This window comes from Canis aureus, chromosome 11 (genome assembly GCF_053574225.1).
Source record: "Canis aureus isolate CA01 chromosome 11, VMU_Caureus_v.1.0, whole genome shotgun sequence".
In the NCBI taxonomy this organism is placed as follows: domain Eukaryota; kingdom Metazoa; phylum Chordata; class Mammalia; order Carnivora; family Canidae; genus Canis; species Canis aureus.
This window is the reverse complement of record NC_135621.1, coordinates 45,878,252-45,897,465: the sequence shown is the minus strand read 5'-3', so window position 1 is coordinate 45,897,465 and position 19,214 is coordinate 45,878,252. Positions and strand designations below refer to the sequence as shown.

General features: G+C 44.0%; 1 protein-coding gene and 1 long non-coding RNA gene across 5 annotated transcripts in view; one reads left to right on the top strand and one right to left on the bottom strand.

The window, feature by feature from the left end:
* LOC144323987 (uncharacterized) overlaps nt 1–14,785 on the top strand; it is a 44,452-nt gene extending 29,667 nt beyond the window's left edge. The window contains exons 5-8 of the long non-coding RNA XR_013389362.1: nt 10,818–10,904; nt 11,867–11,902; nt 12,469–12,751; nt 13,017–14,785. This is a non-coding gene — a long non-coding RNA (uncharacterized LOC144323987). The remainder of the gene's footprint in view (nt 1–10,817; nt 10,905–11,866; nt 11,903–12,468; nt 12,752–13,016) is intronic.
* Nucleotides 1–19,214, bottom strand: part of AFF3 (ALF transcription elongation factor 3) — a 532,210-nt gene that overhangs the window by 38,625 nt on the left and 474,371 nt on the right. For all 4 annotated transcript variants that reach the window (XM_077915033.1, XM_077915032.1, XM_077915034.1 and 1 more), the window contains 3 exons: nt 12,398–12,584; nt 5,371–6,471; nt 511–635 (listed from right to left, as the gene is read on the bottom strand). In XM_077915033.1, the coding sequence (XP_077771159.1) occupies nt 511–635; nt 5,371–6,471; nt 12,398–12,584 (1,413 nt within the window). The remainder of the gene's footprint in view (nt 1–510; nt 636–5,370; nt 6,472–12,397; nt 12,585–19,214) is intronic.

Sequence of the window (19,214 nt, the reverse complement as noted above, 5' to 3'; positions counted from 1 at the left end):
CTTGCTGGAAAGCCATTTGTCACAGGGGATTTGGTGCAATGTGGGTCTGTCTGGAACCCCTTTAAAGGAGTAACTGGGTGCCATTTAACCTTGGAGACACAGATCCTGCCTAATGTTACAATTTTAGTCTATAAGCGATTCCCCTCAAAGTTTATATTTCTTCAACCATGTAATAAGCTTAGTGTTCTTACAGGTTTAGTGGCTATTAAAATAAGGGTTTGAAAATTCAGTTACTAAGTTTTCAGAGGGAAGGTGTTGTCTTTGAGAGCACAAGTCTTTGAGAGTAACCGGTCTTTTGTTAGAAAGAAGTACTGACACTGTATCTGGGGTTGTGACACGAGGACACCTCTGGGCATAATTATTAGCCTTAGGTTAGATCAAAGGAAACAAGTCTAGGGACCCAGACCAGAGCAGGCATTAAAAGTTCTGACTCTCCTCCAACATGGTACCTGCCTTTCAGACCCAGAGATCCGTCCGGCTCACCTCTTACCTTCAATGGAACATGCATACCTGTTGATGTTCATGCTGCAATGGTTTGCAGATAAAGTATTATTGGCAGAGGTGGTCAGTCGCGAAGAGCTCTCTTTCTCTCCCTGGGCCTTCTTGACCTCCCTGTAATCATCTTCATTGTCACACTGCATGGAAATAAGCAAAAGCCAATCAGCTTTGGATTTCAAGGGATCATAATGAGCTCCCATCATGACCTTCCACAGAACAGGGCCTCCTGAGAGACCAGCTCACTCAGTTTCTCTGGCAAGGGTCTGGAGCAGCAGTGTGTTTGCTGTTTTCTTCCCCTTGTTCTAGGCTCCCGGACAGCTCCTCGACCATGAAATCTGTCATTTTTACTACTGACAGTTTTTTGAGAGGAAAAGCATGACCCTGCGATCACTGTTAGAGAGAGAACACTGTGAATGATGAAAATTGGTCTACCATCAACACATCTGATTTAGCTCTCCAAAGACGACCTGTTCTGAATTCACACTATATGTTCAGTGTCTCTCATTTTGGCATTTCTTCATATCTGAATAAAGTACAACCACCATATCCTAAGCTTAATGCCATAAAGGCAATGACAAGCCTAGACCTTTCTTTTGAAATTTATGGCTTTTATGAATTTCAAGCAAAGGTTGTTACCTCTTGGTGTTTTAATTCTAGTTAACAATAACTATCCTTTGACATCTTATAATCCTTAATGTACCTTTTTATAGAAGAGTATTTCAATGGAATTCTTGTTTCCATGATTGTGGTTACCTTTTACATGTGTATTAGGGTGCAGTGTAAACACACTCAACAAAGTTCTATTGTTGGTGAGAAAGCAGGAACACAGTAACAGCATATCCACGGCTCTCAGCAGTGTTTTCCAGGAGACAAGTGCTGGCTTCAAAGATAAAAAGACTTTGACCTTCTCTCTCTAGCTGGGATTGTCACAGCCTCTGTCACAGGATCCCAGATGCTCACACTGAATAGTGACCCCAAGGAGGTTGCAAACCAAAGCTCCGAATCCCTAGTCTTCTGCTCTGGGGTTCTAGCAGGTTCTAGATTCTGAACCTTTGGCAGCCATGTCTATGGTGTCCCAGTACTGGGTCTTAACACCTCAGATGCTGAGTGAAGACTGGTATGAAAATGTTCTTTCACTTCTCTGTGTCTGTATTTAATGATGATTAATCAGATTTCAGGAGGAGGGGTAGGTGTCAGGCTTAGTATAAATGAAGTTTCATAAGTTGAAAATTTTTTTAAAAGGCCATCATAAATTACTTAAATATAGAATATTATGGAATTTATATGTATGTCTTTCTGCACATCTCTGTATGTATGTTTAGATAGCTACATGTATTTCTAAACAATATTTATAAATTTCTAGTTATGCATATTTTTTATAACTGTTTTTCTCTGTCTCTCTTTCTTTCCAGTAGTCTATCCATTACCCATAAATCCAATAAGTAATGAGGAGGGCAGGGTAGCTAGAGGGAAACAGAAAGAAAGAGGGGTAGAGAAGTAGTAAGCTATGCTGTTTCACTGTACTATATGGTCTGAACCTGACAATACCTCTGCAAGGATATCACCATTTTACAAAGGAAGAAACTGAAGTACAGAGAAGTAAGGTCCCCTGATTAAGGTTATCCAGGAGGGGCCAACTACATAATTTGCAGGGTTCAGTGTAGAATGAAAACACTGAGCCCCTTTGTCAAAACGCAGGAATATATCCTCGATATTGGCTTGGTGAAAGTTTTTGAATTTGACACCAAAACCAAAGATAACAAAAGCAAAAATAAACACGTAGGACTATATCAAATCGAAAAGCTTCTGCCCAGCAAAGAAAACCATCAACAAAATGAAAACGCAACCTACTGAATGGGAGACAACATTTGCAAGTATACAATAAGAGGTTAATATCCAAAATATATAAAGAACTCATACAACTCAATAGCAAAAACACAACCCCATTAAACAATGGGGGGGCGGAGAATCTGAACAGATATTTAGATTCCATACAGATAGTCAAAAAATAAATGAGAAGATACTCAACATCACTAATCATCAGGCAAATGCAAATCAAAACCACAATAAGATCATTTCACAACTGTTAGAACTGCTAAAATTTAAAAAAAAATGCAAGAAATAACAAGTGTTGGCGAGGATGAGAAAGTGGACTGATGGTGGGAATGTAAACTGATGCAGCTGCTCTGGAGAACAGTATGGTGGGCCCCCCCCTCATTAAAACTATAATTATCATATGATCTAGCAATTCCAATTTGGGGTATTTAACTGAGGAAAAAGAAAACACTAACTCAAAAAGATATTATGTAACACCATACTCACTGCAACATTAATCACAATAGCCAACACATGAAACAACCTAAATGTCTGTCAATGGATGAATGGATAAAGAAGATGAGGTGTGTGTGTGCATGTGTGTATAAGAGAATATTATTTAGTCATAAAAAATGAAATCCTGCCATTTGCAACAGCGTGGATAGAACTTGAGGACATTTTATTAGGTGAGTCAGACAGAAAAAGATAAATACCATGTGACCTCACTTCCATGTGGAGTCTAAAAACAAAATCCGTATAATGTAAAAAAGCCCAAGCTTGTATATAGTCACTATATTGGTGGTTGCCTGAAGTTGAGGGTAAGGGGTGGGCAAAATGGGTGAAGGGGGTCAAAATGTACAAATTTCCAGTTATAAAATGAGTAAGTCATGGAGCTGTAATGTTACAGCATGGTGATTATAGTTAATACTACCCCATATTTGAAGGTAGCTAGGAGAATGGATCTTGAATGTTCCCATGAGGAAAAAAAATTATAACTACGTATAGTGATGGATATTAACTGGATTTATTGCTCTGATAATTTTGCAATATTTATAAAAACTGAATCGTTATATTGTATACCTGAAACCAATTAATGTCAATTATACCTCAAAAAATAAATTGAAAGAAAAAAAGCAGGGAAAGAGTAGTATTATAAAGTTCTAAAGTAGAAAACATTTTCCTGCCTGTCAAAGTCTCTCTCTTGACTTGTCATGGTGGTGTTTAATTACTATTTCATATTGTGTTCCTTGAGGCATGCGGATATGTGGGGGGCGCAGGCTGACGAAGTGCTGGGGCCAGTCCTGTGACTATGCACACGCACATGGCCCAACAGGGGAGGTTTTCCCCCTGCCTGCCAGTTGTATAGAGGCAGGGAAGTTCAGCCAGGTAATTTCCCCTTTCCATGGCCCACCCCTCAACCCCCAGGCGAATCTGCAACCCCTAGGAGATTGCAGTCCCCTCTCTGAGACCTCTCAGGTCCTGGGTTAGGGTTGGGTGAGATGCCTAGGTCAACCTGCCTTGGCCCCTGGCTTTGGGGAGCAGTGCAGGTGCCTGGAGGGAGATGGGGACCGGAAGGCTGCACAGGGCCTGCTTCTACAATGTGTTGCCAGAAGTGTTTCAGTATGGGAGTGATGATGGAGACTTCTCCTGTAAGCCGTTTTGCTAACTTTGGAGTGCTGAGGGGCCAAAGGGCCAGCAGAACCTGTCCTGGGGGAACCAGGCAGGAGGTAGGACCACGTGTATGTCAGAGTTCCACAGGTCCCCTCCATCATGCCACACTGAAAAACACAAGTTCAGAGAGAAAATGACTTTCAAGATGGCAACCACAAGCATTAAATTCCAAGCACAGAGTCCTTCTGGGCAGGGGCCCTGTGGGGAAAGTACTACACAACCCTCAGACTGACTTTTTATTGGAAAGCCTGGAGCCAGACAGGCCAGGTTCACCCCTAGCCCTTGTGTGAACCTGGTGCAAGATGCTTTAGGCTCCCTGGGCTTCAGTTCCCTCATCTGTAAAACCTCTGTGACAAAAATACTTGCCTCATAAAGTCATAAGGACTGAATGATTGAATATGTACAAAGTGCTGAAACAGCATCACTCATGGGTTCATAATATGTACGTCAAGTGTTGTTAATGATTTTCTTCTAAATTTGGAACCATCCACAATACTGCAATCTTTGGTTTGTCACCCCTGATATTTTTCGCTGTGGCCCAACTTACTTTTGAAGGTAACCATAACAGGAGGGGCTCAGACTCCTCAAAATTGGCTTTAATTTATGGTGAAGTTATTCCTGCCCTCAAAAGTCTGCAAACACTGCTGGATATCTGGGTCTGCTTCCAGATGGGTGGCCAGCTCTCTCTGCATTCGGGCCATCTTTCTTACTCCACGCCTTCCCGGTTTGCCCTGGGTTCTCTTTTTTGGTGCCACATCATCCCCGGCTCTCTGATGACTCAATGTTTCTCTTCCTTCTCCTCAGGTCCCTGTTCCCAGGCCCTCTCCACCACTGGGTTCTCCTTGGTAAAGGTTAGCGGGAGCAGCAGGCTGGTGCTCACCCTCCTAGGCCCGTCCACCCACCACCAGGCAGCTGGCACTTATTTCATGCTTTGCCCTAGTCACAGCCTTAAACTCTACAAGGCTCTTGGCTTCTTAGGTCCATGACTGTTCAAGGTCCCCCTGTCCCTTCCAGCAAAGAGTGAGGTGCACCACGTGTTCAGCCTTTCTACTGGTCCAGCAGCCAGCCTGCCTGTGCACACACTTGGTAAGGATTTCTCGTATGCCTATCCACCTGCTGTGGGACTGGGCTTAATGATCTCTACCGATAAAATGGGACCACGAATGGTGTTCGGTCATCAAGCAGTTCTGAGGATTTAATGGAGTTAATCTACGTCAAGTACTTATGTGTGTGGCATATACCTGGTACTACAGGAATGTCTGCTGAGCAAGGACACTCCTGCTGCCTGTCCACTGCGACCAGCAGCCCTCGTGGGCTTCCCCACTTCCCCACGACTTAAGGGAAAGCCAGCCCTCCCTCCCCGCCCGCCTTCAGCCCCAGGCCCACCTTGCGTTTCCTCTTGGATTTTGGCAAAGCCTTTTCGGCAGGAGCGTCAGACGGATGGCTTGGCTGCGTGCTCTCGGCGTCCTTGGCCGCAGGGGCATTCAAGACCCCGGGCTCCTGGGGCAGGTGTTCTGGGATCCTGGACAGCAGGGTCAGGTCAATTTTGACCCAGAGAGACCTGACCTCATCGCTGTCCTTCAAGGGGGAGAGAAGTTCGTTGCGGCCGAAAGGGACGAGCGTGTAGAACTGCTCCTCCAGCTCCTTGGCAATGTCGCTGGTGGTCCTGGCGTTGATGGAGCCTACGGGGGCCCGGGGGCCGCCGCCACTGCTGATGGGGCCCGCAGCCTCCTTCAGCCTCTGGTCACTCGCCGAGGAGGCGGCGGCGGCCACGGCCTGCGCTTTGGACAGAGGGTACTCCTCTTGCTCGGACTCCAGGTCCGAGTCCGAGGAGGAGGAGGAAGAGGAGGATTCTGTGTCTATGAACTCCTTGGATTTGGGGACGATCCTGCTCAGCCCCCGCGTGCGGCGCTTCTCGCAGGTCACCGAGGAGCGCAGCTCCTTGCGGTGGCTCGTTCTGTTGTTGCCGCAGGGCCTGGTCTTGGCGGGCTCCGGGGGGCCCACCACGCTCGCCCCCAGCGCGTCGGCAGCCGCGGGCTCCTCGGGCCGGTGGCAGTTGGTGGCGTCGCCGGCGGCGGTCCTGTCGGTGCGCCGGGTGGGCTTCTTGCCCGCGGCCCTCCGGGCGGGCGCAGGTGTGCTCTCGGCGGGCGCACCGGGCACGGCGGGCGGCTGGGCGGCTGCGCTCACGGCCACGGCCACGGCGGCGGGCGGCGACTTCTGCTTCACTCCCTTGCTCCCCGGGGCCTTGTTCGCAGTCCTTGGCCTCTGCTCCTCCTTGCAGGCGCTCTTGATGTCCTTGTCTCGCAGGCTGGCTTGGCAAACGTCGGCCAGCTTCGCACAGTCCTGCACTTCCTCTTTCGCAGGAGCGTAGTATTGATTGCTCTCTGGCCCGTGGCTCTCATTTTGGATCAGAATAGGCGGCTTGTGGGGATTAACTTTGTTTAGCCATTTGTCCAGCTGCCACTTGTTAGAGGACGCTGGTTCAGCCTAAAAGCAGAAAACCGGCAACAAACAAAACATCTTTTATTAGACTCACTTAAAAGATGCTCGGCTGCTCTGAATCTTCACTTACTCCCCTAAGTGAGGGGCTGCAAGCAACGGCAAAATGGAAGCAGTAGGTGTGTGTGGCCACGGCTGCACTGGCCCACGGGATGCAGGGATGGTGTCCCTTTTCTGTCCCGAGGCACTTATGTATCAGCGCAGTAGTATGAAACCTATTTGGAAAAAATAAGAGGCCATCCCTGTGCTTCATGAGAACCGGTTTCCGCCCTTTTGAGTGTTATACGATGTATATTTTGCATAATCATACATACATAAACTTGAGATTCCAGGATTAACTGGGGGATAGTATGGAGGCGCTGAACGTTAAAGCACACATTTTTTTGTAAGACTGAAAAATTCAGAGGAAATTAAAAGGGGGGAACTAAATAGAACTTGTAATCCCAAACAATTAACATATAATTTCCGTGGTGAAGGCAAGTAGGGTATGGTAATTTAACAGTAGAAGCAGTAACTTTTTTTTTTAGGGGGGTGGCCTGTTTAGTGGCAGAGAACTCCTATTTCAAAGGGAACCCCATATGCTTTGCCAGCTGGATTTGGTTAGTTCATCCTCAACCTGCTTCCATTCCGCTTTGCTGGAAATGTTTCAGAAGCGGAAATGATGATGGGAACTTTTCCTGCACGCGGTTTTGTTAACTTAGAGCAAATCATGAGGGTATAGGTTTTAAACTCTGCCCCACGGATTGGTTCCAGGGAGTCTGTGAACACCCTAACACAGGGTGCTGTGTAGATGCCTTTTTTCTGAAAGAGGTCCAGAGTTTTCATTCAAGTCTCTAGAGATCTATGGCTCATAAAAAGGCTAAGAATTGATGATTTTACAGAGTGTAAATACTTTTGAGTTCTAATACAAGTCCATTTTTTCCAGCATCTATGATTATTAATAGAAAAGAGGGTGTACTGGTAAATGTAAAACATTAGAGTGTTTTTCTATTTGTGACTGCACATGACATGGGGGAAATATTTTGACTTTTTAAAGTGATGTATTTTTCCTTCCCTGTGGCCTCCCACCCTCTGAATTTGTGGCATCCATTGTTTCAGGAGATTAGTTTCCAGTCAATAAAGGAGGCACTGCTTACCTTTTGCATTTAAACTTGATTGGTTCAAGTCTAGAGCAAGTCATGCTCCCTTGGAGGAGAAAATCTTTTTCATACTTTTTCATACAGAATACTTTCCTAAATCTTGTCTGAATGTGTCAAAATTTGTTTTTCAACAGTGAGGTCCAGGTTCAGTGCAGACCTTGGGGGCACAGGCACATGCAGCAAGGATTTGAGGAGAGTGGTGCAGGCAATGTCATGGAGTCAGCTGGGGCTGGACACAGCTTAAGACATGGGAAGCCTCTGATGGGCTAGAGGAGCCTGGGGCCAAGATGAAGAGGCCACAGAGTATGGGCACCAGGCACTGGGGCTGTGGCAGGGACCATGGACATCCTGCTGGTTCCCCCAAAAGAGATGAGGTCAACTGTACTTCAGGGTACACCACATAAAGTGTCCAGTGACTGGGAAGGACAAACAACATTTCAGGGGAGGCCAGCACAAGGATCTGGGGCCCTTCTCCCATGGCAGTGAGGATGGAGAGGCTTTACCCTGGGACATAGGGATGAGGGGAGACCCTCATGGACTTGATGGGGAATGTGGCCTTTGATTGGACTTTGTTTGTTTTCATATACCAAAAGGACCAGGGCAAGATGCAAAAGAACAAAAAGTTATCATTTTGCATGTCTAAGTTGTTCTATTTAAGTTCTGACCTCACTTTATTTTGGTTTCTCCAGAGAAAGGGAACACAGGAACCCTAACAGCCTGCCCAGCCCATACTGCAATGGGAGATGCATGCAATAGAGAGAGCAGGACAACAGGGCACAGAATAGCTCTGTGGCCAAGGGGAAGCTCTCACCTTTCCTGGGATTAGCTGAGTGTGAATGAAAGCTAATTTGGTGGCAAACAATGTATGGCTTCTGATAGCATCTCCTCCTTGTCCCACTTCCCTCTCTACATGACCATTGGCAACTTGATGACTTGTGTGCCTCAGCTTCCCTAGTGTAATGGGACATGGCCAATCTGAATGGATGCTGAAGGGGCCTCTTGCAGAAAGGGGACACATTTGGGGGGAGGGTACAAACATTTATGGAAGAGCATGCACTCACACTGGCCCTGCCACCATGTTTAACACTAGCTCACCCTCACTCCCACCACACTGAGCTTTCCGTAGCTTACACCTTACGTGAGAGAACACAGCCCAAAACACAGCTGCACACAGGGAGATTTGCACTAAAATTTCCTGATGGGAGCATTAACAGTGAAGGGGAGAATTTAATAAATTTAGTATGAGCCCATTGCCTGATGTGCTTTAGGGTCATTTTTTCCTGCACTTCACAGCTGAAAAAATCAGTCTCAAGTACCATTTTCAACACATCACTAAATCACACTCCCTTTCTTAAGGATCTACGATGACCTCTGATTGCCTCTCAGAAGAAATCCAAATGCCTTGGGCTGGTTTTCAAGGGCATCTTTCATCTTACAGCCATCTCTCATGGCTGAACACCTACAGTGTGCTCCCCACTTTACACATATCATCTAATTTAATCTATACAGATCAGAAATATTATGATCCCTAGTTTGAAGATGAGGCTCAGAGAGGTTAAGTGACATGTCCAAAGCTGCAGAGCTACCAAGACTAAACCCATATCTGTCTGTAATAGGTTAGGGAGGTCAAGTGCTGTGACTGCTCCTAGTAAGAACAACTTACGATGGGCTTTTGTTCAAATTATATCACTTATTCCTTAGAACAGCTTTATAGATGAGGCAGGACAGGAATATTTGCCATTGTGGGGAGGAGGCAATTGTGGCCAAGGAAGTTTAAATGGTGAAGACCTAAGAGATGAATTAAACTGACTTTATCCTGACACTCCTCAAAATCATGTGACCAGGCTCTCTTTGTCCCACACAGCACCTATGACTTGTGGAACACTGCTCTAGGGAGCTCTGTGTGCTCATGTGCAGTGCTAGCTGAGGGGGAAGGTGCATCCCCCCGTGAATGCTCTGACATGAAAGGATGCACCACGCCAGGAAAGATGATGAGACTCAAGTCAAGAAAACTTGGCTGAGACAAGGAAGCAAATATCAGGCTGTAGAGAGGGGATCTGTAGTGAGGAAACAGTTTACAGTGGCTCCATCATGCTAGCTGCAGATATGACATTACCCGCGGCGATTCAGGTTAAATGCAGTGGATTGCTACAACCAGAGCCATGAAGAACAGTTCAGATGAAACTCAGCCGGGCCCAGTGGGTTTCCAGTGCTGGCACGTTGACGGGGAGTATGCAGGTGCCTTGGAACCTCAAGAGCGCCTACTTCTATTCCCACATCAGGATGGTACTGGGAGGAAAGGGAAGGCCAGGAGCATTTTGCTTCAAAGCAGCAGCATGAACTGTCTGTGCTGTGGAATGCGGGGTGTGTGGATATACAGAGTCTGATTGTCTTTTGAGGGTCAGGGGCACGAGTCTCACCGGTCACCTTAAGGTGACCTGGGCCAGCTCAGCCCCAGTAAAACAGATGCTGGGGAGAGTGAGCCATGAAAAGCTACGTCCTGTCTTTGCAATCTTCATTCTGCAAACTCATTTTTGTTCTAAAGGGTGAGTGTCCGTATTAATCTTGGGAAAAACTTTAAAAGAAACCTTACTTTTTACTCCAACGGATACATTCCATTCCAGCGGAAGGAAGTAATGTGCAGCATGGGTAATACATCATACATCGCTTGTCACTTCTGAATTCCCTCTGCACAGTGAAGCAAGAATGAAAAACTCTGTGGCCTCAGGCAACTTAAACTTTAAGGCCGGCTTCACTAGACCTGCATTCCCTCTCCTAGGAGAGGGGCCTCGGATAGCTGCTAGAAGCTCCCTGGTGAGAGCTTCCTTTCATCACCAAGGAGTTCAAATCTTTGTAATTATCTCAATGACATTTAGAAAGAATGTGCTGCAAGCACTTTTTAACTGTACTTCTCTTAGACTACCTTTAGCCAGTAGCTCCAGGATTCCCAATGCAGCATGAAAATAAGACTCCACATTCATGAATTTCACCTTCAAAGCAGGGTTATTCACAGACATGAATACCTCTTACACCTCTCCATTGGCCCCCTTGGCTCTTGTGATGTCTCTGTTGCCATTATTTCTTATAACGAAATATTCTGGAGTTTCTCAACAAATTCTGGCTTTACAAAGCTGGCTTTCAAGAAGCCCATTTAATGCCTGTATTTTTTTGTTTGTTTCAAATTCTTCCTATTAGAATGTCAGTTCTCTGAAGACGGAGACCTTTCCTGTCAGATAATTACTGTACTCCAGAGCCAAGCACCAAGTCCATGGCCGATGCTTGGTAAATATTTGTCAAATGCACACTAAATGGGTGAATGAATGATTGCAAGTATGAAGAAAGAATAAGAATTTAGTTTCTGGGACGATCAGGGTTATAGCAACTTGTGGCATTTATAGGTTAATGCTGCTAAGGGCCTTCCCCTTCTATGTATAGATACAGAAATAGAGAGAGAGGGAGTGGGGAGGAGGTGAGTGTCATGGAAAGGAGAGAAAAATGGAGGAGATATGGAGAGATGGATGATTTCGGGATGAATGGAGAGCTCTCAGTGCAGAGTAGAAAGGTGCTGAAGAAGGAATATGCAGTGTGGGGACATTCTTGATGCTTCTGCAAAAAGCCTCAGCCTCTTGGGAGGAGACTGGAAGGGGAAAAACCTGAGGGAATTTAAGAGTAGTCTATGAATTGCAGATAAAAAGACAATTGCTTTGGGTGTGATGATGTCCTGAGGCACAGACCCAAAGCTGGGAATGTGGGTTGTGTAGGCCCTTAATGGTGTTTCCCTCTCACTGCCAGGGTTTGTAAAAGTGGCTTTGGTTTTCAGAGCCTATTTAGAAATTTTTGCCCCAGAGTGGTACAGAGGGGCTGTGGGCAAAAAATGGAAATCCTATAATCTGTGGTAATGTCAAATGTTTATATACCCAAGAAGAAACTGTTTTATGCTTTCTTTAGCAATCAAAGTCTACCTTTACAGATTCAGGGACTTGAGAAGTTTGCTTTCAACTCTCTCCTAAGAATCTCTATGCACTGAATTACTATTTAATTTCCCCCTTTCCCCTTTAAAGTAGAAATAGCAGTGGTTTTTATTGGTACCTTATAATGCTTTTATATGAGGCACCTAAATCTTCCACATAGATACTCATCATAGCTATAAAAGGTTTCATTATTATTTGTAGGTCGATGCTAATTTTTCTTTTTATATTTTCACAAAGAAAACACAGTTAAGAAGGTTTTATTAATATTTATAGCCCTTGTTCTTCTAAACCATGACAAACTGCAAAAAGGTAGGATTCTAACCATGTCTAATCCATAAAACTCCTTTCCCCCTGATTTATGGGTGGGCCACACTTCCCAGGCAGTGAACTGCCCCGTCTAGTTATTGCCTCCACTAACCCTTAGGGAGACCTGATCCAGAGGTTATTTCCAGGCAGTGATGTATATGGCATACTTGGAAATTTCTGGAAGTCAACATAGAGATTTTTGGACAATGAAAGATGAAGTTTCTATACTTCAAAGGGAGCTCTGTAGTTAGGAGAACTGCAAGCAGGGGGCAGAGTGGGGAAAATGATGAGCCCAGACAGACCCTGACCCGCTGCCATGGGTGGTGGCCTCCCAGCCAGTAGGGCCAGTCGCTGTCTGCTGCCCGAGCCCAGGGAGGGGGTGGGGGGAGGGGGTAGGTGTGAGAACCAGACTCCAGGGATTTACTGCGCTCACCTTAGGGAGAGAAGCACAGCTGGCCGCCCCGGGGGGCTCAGGCTAGGAGGCTCTCAGGCTCTTACCTCGGGGCTGGAGTAGTGGGGAGGCTTGCTGCCCTCACTCTCGCTGGAACTGCTCTCGGTCTCCGAGTCAGATCCAGAGCTGCTCTCTGAGTCACTGGAGGAGCTGCTGCCGCTGCTGCTACTGCCACTGCTGCTGCCCTTGCTGGAAGGCACAGAGGCTCTGCAGTTGGCCTGCTGGACCACGGTGCTGCCAGCCCACGAGGCCCCCCGGGAAGAAGAGGGAAGGAAAGCCAAGTGAGCAAACACAAAACGCCGCCACCGAGCAAGCAAGCTGTCATTCGACCAAAGGAGAGAAGCAGCACACTGGCTGCGTGTCTGTCAACCACCACCTGGAGCCTGAAGAGCAATCATCAGGTCAAAGGCATCCTCATGGTTTAAAAAAAAAAATTATGTATATAAATAAAATTGGGAACGAGAGTTGGTGCCCCTTGCTAGTCGGGCCCTCGCTATCTGGTGGTGCTTTAAGAAGGGGGGCCGGGGGTGTCATTTCAGAATGACTGTTTCTGGGAATGGCTTTGCAAATGCACCCCCGATCCAATCAGCTACAAAAAATGCAGGGAAATCCAAAATGCTTGAAATATTTTGTAGAGACTGAAAATATCTGTTTGCTTTCTTTTAGGAAGTGGGCTGCAAGGAAGGGCACAGCATTCTGCTCTGTGCTTTCATGGCCTGTTGAAAGGTTCTAGAGACTGGAGCATCAACAAAGTTATATAGTCCTACTTCCTACCTCTTCCTGCCCATGGAGTTGAGTGCTGGAGTGTTTGTAGGAGCTGGCTTGCTGTATAAACAGTAACTTTCCTTTTGAGCCCTTCATTAAAGAACTGAAGCTTCAACCTTTACCCATTTTCATATATTCCACACTTTAAAATTTAACCCCAGTGTGGTGGCTTATAGTAACAGCATTTCAAATGTTCAAATGTTTTAAACGTTCAAATGCTTGATGTTCATATCCAAGCTGAAATTTGCCAGAAGTCATCATTATATACTCAAAGACAACAGGAAAAGTGGGCAGTTTGTAATGGTAATTAATCACAAAAATGCAAATAGGACACACCAACCCAGAGAGTGTTTGAGCCAAAAAGGAAGTTTCGGTACTCACATACTATACAACATCTTCAGAGTCCTTTATTAACTGCATTGCAACACGCCTGAATCTGTTCTTTTGAGGTCAAATTCTGAACCCAGAAAATGCAGTGGTCACTTTTTAATGTTGAGTCAGCAAATATCTGCTTGCCACTTCCAACTGTGACTACTGTTTCATCAGGACTGGACTTCAGGGAAAGCCAGGGGTGAGCGGAGCTTGTCAGGGTTTATGGCCCTAAGTGCGAAGCAGCCTAGACAAGGTGAACCATCCTTTCACCTACCCCTTAAATCTCTGACAAGTGTCTTTGCCCAAGGACAGATTCTCATAAATCCTCAGTGTGGGGGCAGGGAGGGAGGTTAATATTCATTGAGCCTTACTTCTTCTAGAAGAATGACCAGCCAAGAAGCTATCTTGCAGGATACATCTGAAAATGGAAGCATCGTTTTGAACTACAGGGTTAGATAGAGAAAAGTGGAGCCAGAACATAACCTTCCCTTGTGGGGGAACATTGTTTGGTGGGAACATTTCTCCCACCAAAGTCATGGTCCACTCCTACTGTCTGACAAAATTCTTCAACATCAGACAACACCAGCACATTTATGCCTTGCCTGAGCTGTAGTGGTTTCTTTACCAGGCTACTGTTTGTGTCTGGTGTTCAGAGAGGAATCCCGGATCTTTAGACAGAGGTGGGAAAGGGAATGTTAGTGATCAAAGGGCTGTAATATTTCTTTCTTCCTTTATGAACTAAAATCCATTTTTCCTGTTGGCTGAGTAGAGATGGCTACTATCAATGGAGTCATAAAAAAAAAAAAAAAAACAACTATTAGATTCTGACCCAACATGAACATCTGAGATCGATAATAGTTTGTCAGGAGACCCCCAAAACACTGGGGAAAAACTCCAAACAACACCCTCTCCTCCAAAACCCCCAAACAGCAAAGCAACACATGGTGGAGGAAAGAGATATGTGTCCCTGCCAAGCTTTGGAATGACATTGCTGAAGACGGGGAAATTATTATGAATAAAGAGTATTTTGATGGATTTCATGTGATGGTCAAAGGCTTTGATCTCTGGGCAGGACATTCTACTTGCTTTAATTCAAACCACAAAGGAACATGTGATGCTGGTGCTGTGTGTACCTGGGCATTGTGTGTGCAGCAGAAACAGCAATGTGTGTGCAATTCCCTGGGGCTTGCACCACAAAGTGATTGACTGTCTTTTGAAAAGCGGCACTTTAATTTCTGAGAAAATGTCCATTAAACAGTTACCACGCTGCCTTCCTTTTATGACTGCTGTCCTATAGTAATGAGACATACTAGCCCAAGGAGAGAGAATCTCTGATCTGAATTAGATTGGCAGAAAAGTCTTATACTTTTATGTTTTCCTCCCTTAAATTAAGGGAGGAAATTCACCTAAAATGACAGTTCTACTAGTGTAACTATTATTTGTTTTTAAGACAATTGAGAGAGCCAAGAATTTTAGGTTTTTCTTTAGGCTTTGGTTGTAAGGGCTGTGAGGCTTACCATGCTTCTGTGGGCGGGATTGAATATATTTGTGTTTCAATGGTCTGGGTAGAGAATATGTTGCCAGAAACAATTCATGTCAAGGATGGGAGCCTGGAAAGACTGTCGAGGCTCCAGTTGTGGGATCAAGATAACTATCTCAACCTCCATGGATGCTGTTCCAGTAATTAGTCTTGATGCAGAGGTCCTTGAGGGACAACTAGTCGTTCTGGCTTCGACTCAACAAATGTTGTTGCCATGAGTACAGGCAGTTGCTGTGCCTCCATGGGCCTCTGCAGCAGGGAGGGGAGGGTAGCAGAAGAGATGAGGAAGCCAAGGATGGTCATCACTATAGACTAGTACCAACAGAAGGATGAGATCAGTTAAATCAGGAGGGCTCTTGGGAGTCATGGAATCAAGAAGATGGAAAAAGATGGAAGAAAGATCTTCTGGAAAGAAGACTTTAGACTCAATTTATTTCAAATTGCAGACTGAGCATGTTAGTGTGCCAAGAAGTTGTCATGTTTCCATACCGAAGATATTAAAAAAATATTAATTTAATTAAAAATTAACTTTTTCCTAAAATGATAAAACTGATTAATTGACATGATGACACAGTCTTAGCCAACTTTTAAGAGAGTTTCTGGACCCTATGCCATTTCAGGAACATGGTGCCATGGAGACTACAGATGTGACAACATTAATGAGATAATGGAATGAAAGTCTTCCTGTCATCAAACTTAGCACCATGGCTGGGACATAACGAGCATTTACATGTAACTGCTGAATGAAAAAATCAATAGAGAAAATCTATCACTGGGTTAATGAGTTTTTTTAAAAAATGGATTTAACCTTTCAAAAGGGGTACAACCTCTCTTCTCCAACAAAGAATGTATTTAAGGGGACTTCAGCACCTCCTGTGATCTTCCAATTTTAATACTTTTTCCTTTCAGAGAATATTTCTTTAAATGTGCTCTAAATTTCATCTCCTATAATTTAAGCACAGTTCTCTCTCGGATGGTTTATTTACTTTTTGTATTTTGATTTCATGCAATGTTTTGCTGGTTTTGTGAGTGGTCAGGATCAAACACACCTTTGGGAGGGTCTTGGGTTTATTCTAAATGATCTGCTTACTGTGTCTCTTCCTTTGGCTGCAGTGACACATTTCTTTCAGAATCTGGGCTGGGCAAAGTCTGAATACAGACAGATCTGGAACCTAACTGACAAATCCTGGACCTCACAGTCAAGGGTGCTGGTGTTTGCTAAGTGTATCGTGGAGTCTGGATAAATACCCAAAGTTGTCCACAAACTTTCAGCTCATAAATAACTTAGGGGCAGGCTCTTGGCCTGGTTGGTACTGTGTGGACAGCTGAGATGCCCAGCAGGAGCCTCACTTCCTGTGGCCACTCCACCCGTACTGGTCTGATGATGATGTTTTAGAAGGGGCGACAGCACCTTCTCACTGAACACCCTGTATTAATTTCCAAACACTTGATTTCTAAAGTGCGATTAGTGCTCCGGCAACAGTATTTCTTTTTTGATATTAATTGATCTAAAACTATATCTACATTATGAGAAGTGAAAGTGGTAAAAGATGGCACAAGGAGGTTCACTGTTGCCGAACTTATCTTCCAAAACACAAAACTGGTAGGATTGTTGGTTCTATATAAAATATTTTGGTTTGCTCTGCTATAGCACCAGGAACAAGTCTTCTGTTAAACATGGCTTTTTGAAGCTCTTCATGGTCTGTCCTCAATCAGATCTCCATCCTCACCTTACTGGTTCTATCCCTAAACCTCAGCCATAATAAATTTCTCATAATTTTGACTATCTCTAACATGCTTTAGAATTATATATATCTATAATTATATATTATATATGTGTATACGTAGATAAGTGCATATATATTTACATATACTTAAACTCACTCTATTTAAACTAAAAAACCAAAACCAGTTCACCCATTTCTCCCACCCTCCCATCCCCCACTTCTGGCAACCACAAGAATAGAATAGAATTATAATAAATAAAAATGGAATTATATTTTGCTTTACTTATAGTGCTTTTGAATTCATCTCTTTGTACAGATTTTAAATTGTTTTTTTCCAGATGCTACATTATATATAACTTATCACAATCTACTGCTGTTGTCATTTTACCAGTTTGAGTGAAGTGTAGAAACCTTACCTCCTTCACTATCTTAAATATATCTTTTTTTAAAAAAGATTTTATTTATTTATCCGTGAGAGACAGACAGACAAAGAGAGAAAGAGAGAGAGAGAGAGAGAGAGGCAGAGACACAGGCAGAGGGAGAAGCAGGCCCCATGCAGAAGCCTGATGTGGGACTCGATCCCGGGACTTCAGGATTACGCCCTAGGCTGAAGGCAGGTGCTAAACTGCTGAGCTACCCAGGGATTCCCATAAATATATCTTTTATAGGGCAGCCCCGGTGGCCCAGTGGTTTAGCGCCACCTTCAGCCTGGGGTGTGATCCTTCCTGGAGACCCTGGATCGAGTCCCATGTCAGGCTTCCTGCATGGAGCCTGCTTCTTCCTCTGCTTGTGTCTCTACCTCTCTCTCTGTGTATCTGTCATGAATAAATAAATAAAGTTTAAAAAAATATATCTTTTATATACATTGGAGGATCACACCAAACAATGTTTCAAATTTTGCTTCATTTGCCAAATACAATTTAGAAACCCCATGAAGAGAAAAAAAAAATTTCTCATATTTTCCCTACTTTTATTGTTTCCACTGTTTTTCTTTCTTTCTTGATATCATTTATTGTATGGAGTTTCCTTCTTCTCTCTTTCTGGGCCTCTAATGATACAAATGACAGGTCTTTTGTTATAGTTCCATAGATTTTTGAGGCTCTGTCTTTTTTTCCCCTTTAGTTTATGCTTCTCTGTTATTCATTTTGGCAATACCTATTATTCTATCTTCAGGTTCACAGATTCTTTCTTATGTTTTCCTCATTCTACTTTTGAATGCATTCATTGAATTTTTAAATTTCAGTTACTGTATTTTTCAGTTTTGCAATTGACATTTAGTTCCTCTTTATATCTTTTATTTCTTTGCTGAGACTCTATATTTTCATTTGTTTCAAGTATGCTCTTAATTGCATGTTGAAGCATTTTATAATGGTTCCTTGATTTATTTTAAAAAAGATTTTATTTATTTATTCATGAGAGTCACACACAGAGAGAGAGAGAGAGGCAGAGACACAGGCAAAGGGAGAAGCAGGCTCCATGCAGGGAGCCTGATGTGGGACCTGATCCCAGGACCCCGGGATCACACCCCGAGCCAAAGGCAGATGCTCAACCACTGAGCCACCCAGGCATCCCAATATAATGGTTCCTTTAAAATCCTTGTCATGTAATTCTCATATTTGTGTCATCCACTACTGGCATCTGTCGTTTGTCTTCTCTCATTCAAGTTGAGATTTTTCCAGGTTCTTGATATGATGAATGATGTTCTATTGTATCCTGAACATTTTCATATTATAAGACTTTGGATTTCAGAAAAAACACTTATTTTAGTAGCTCTCCACTAACACAAAATCAGCAAGGGGACAGAAGAGTACCACTTTATAGTTGGGCAAGGGGAGAAGGAACTCAAGGCTTCTAACTTTGCCTTTCCTAATAAAGGTGGAAATGTGGTTACTCCCCCCCTCCCCCATGGTGTTTGGCTGGAACACCATGAAAGTCACTTTTTGTCTAAAAGTTTTCTTCTTGCTAGGATACTCACTTCCTGGCTCTTTGACTAGCTTTCCTGGGGCTTTTATTTTTATTTTTTAAAATCTGTGCCTGTTGGCATTTCCAGGTTGCTGGCTTTTGCAGCATTCACTCTGAGCTATATGAGGAAAAATGAAAACCCAGTGAACCACCTGCCATGCCTTTCTTGGAACTTATTTGCCTAGCTGATCTGCCTTCTATCTTATAGTCCTATGTTTGTTTTATATATACTATCTAAGCATTTAGTTGTATTTAGCATAAAGGATTTGGAAAAGTACATTAGTATTTTGTCCCAGAATGAGAATGACCTACTTGATATTTATCAAGTAGAAAGGAACTTTCACTCCTTAGTACTTCTAACTTCTGCTCTGGTTAATTGTATCAAGAGTTTATGAATGAAACAACCATGCAGGTGTCTGCTACAGTCTTTGCCTACTTTTATCACTTAGCCATATTAGGCATTAATTCACTTATTTAAAAACCATTTATTGGGGATCC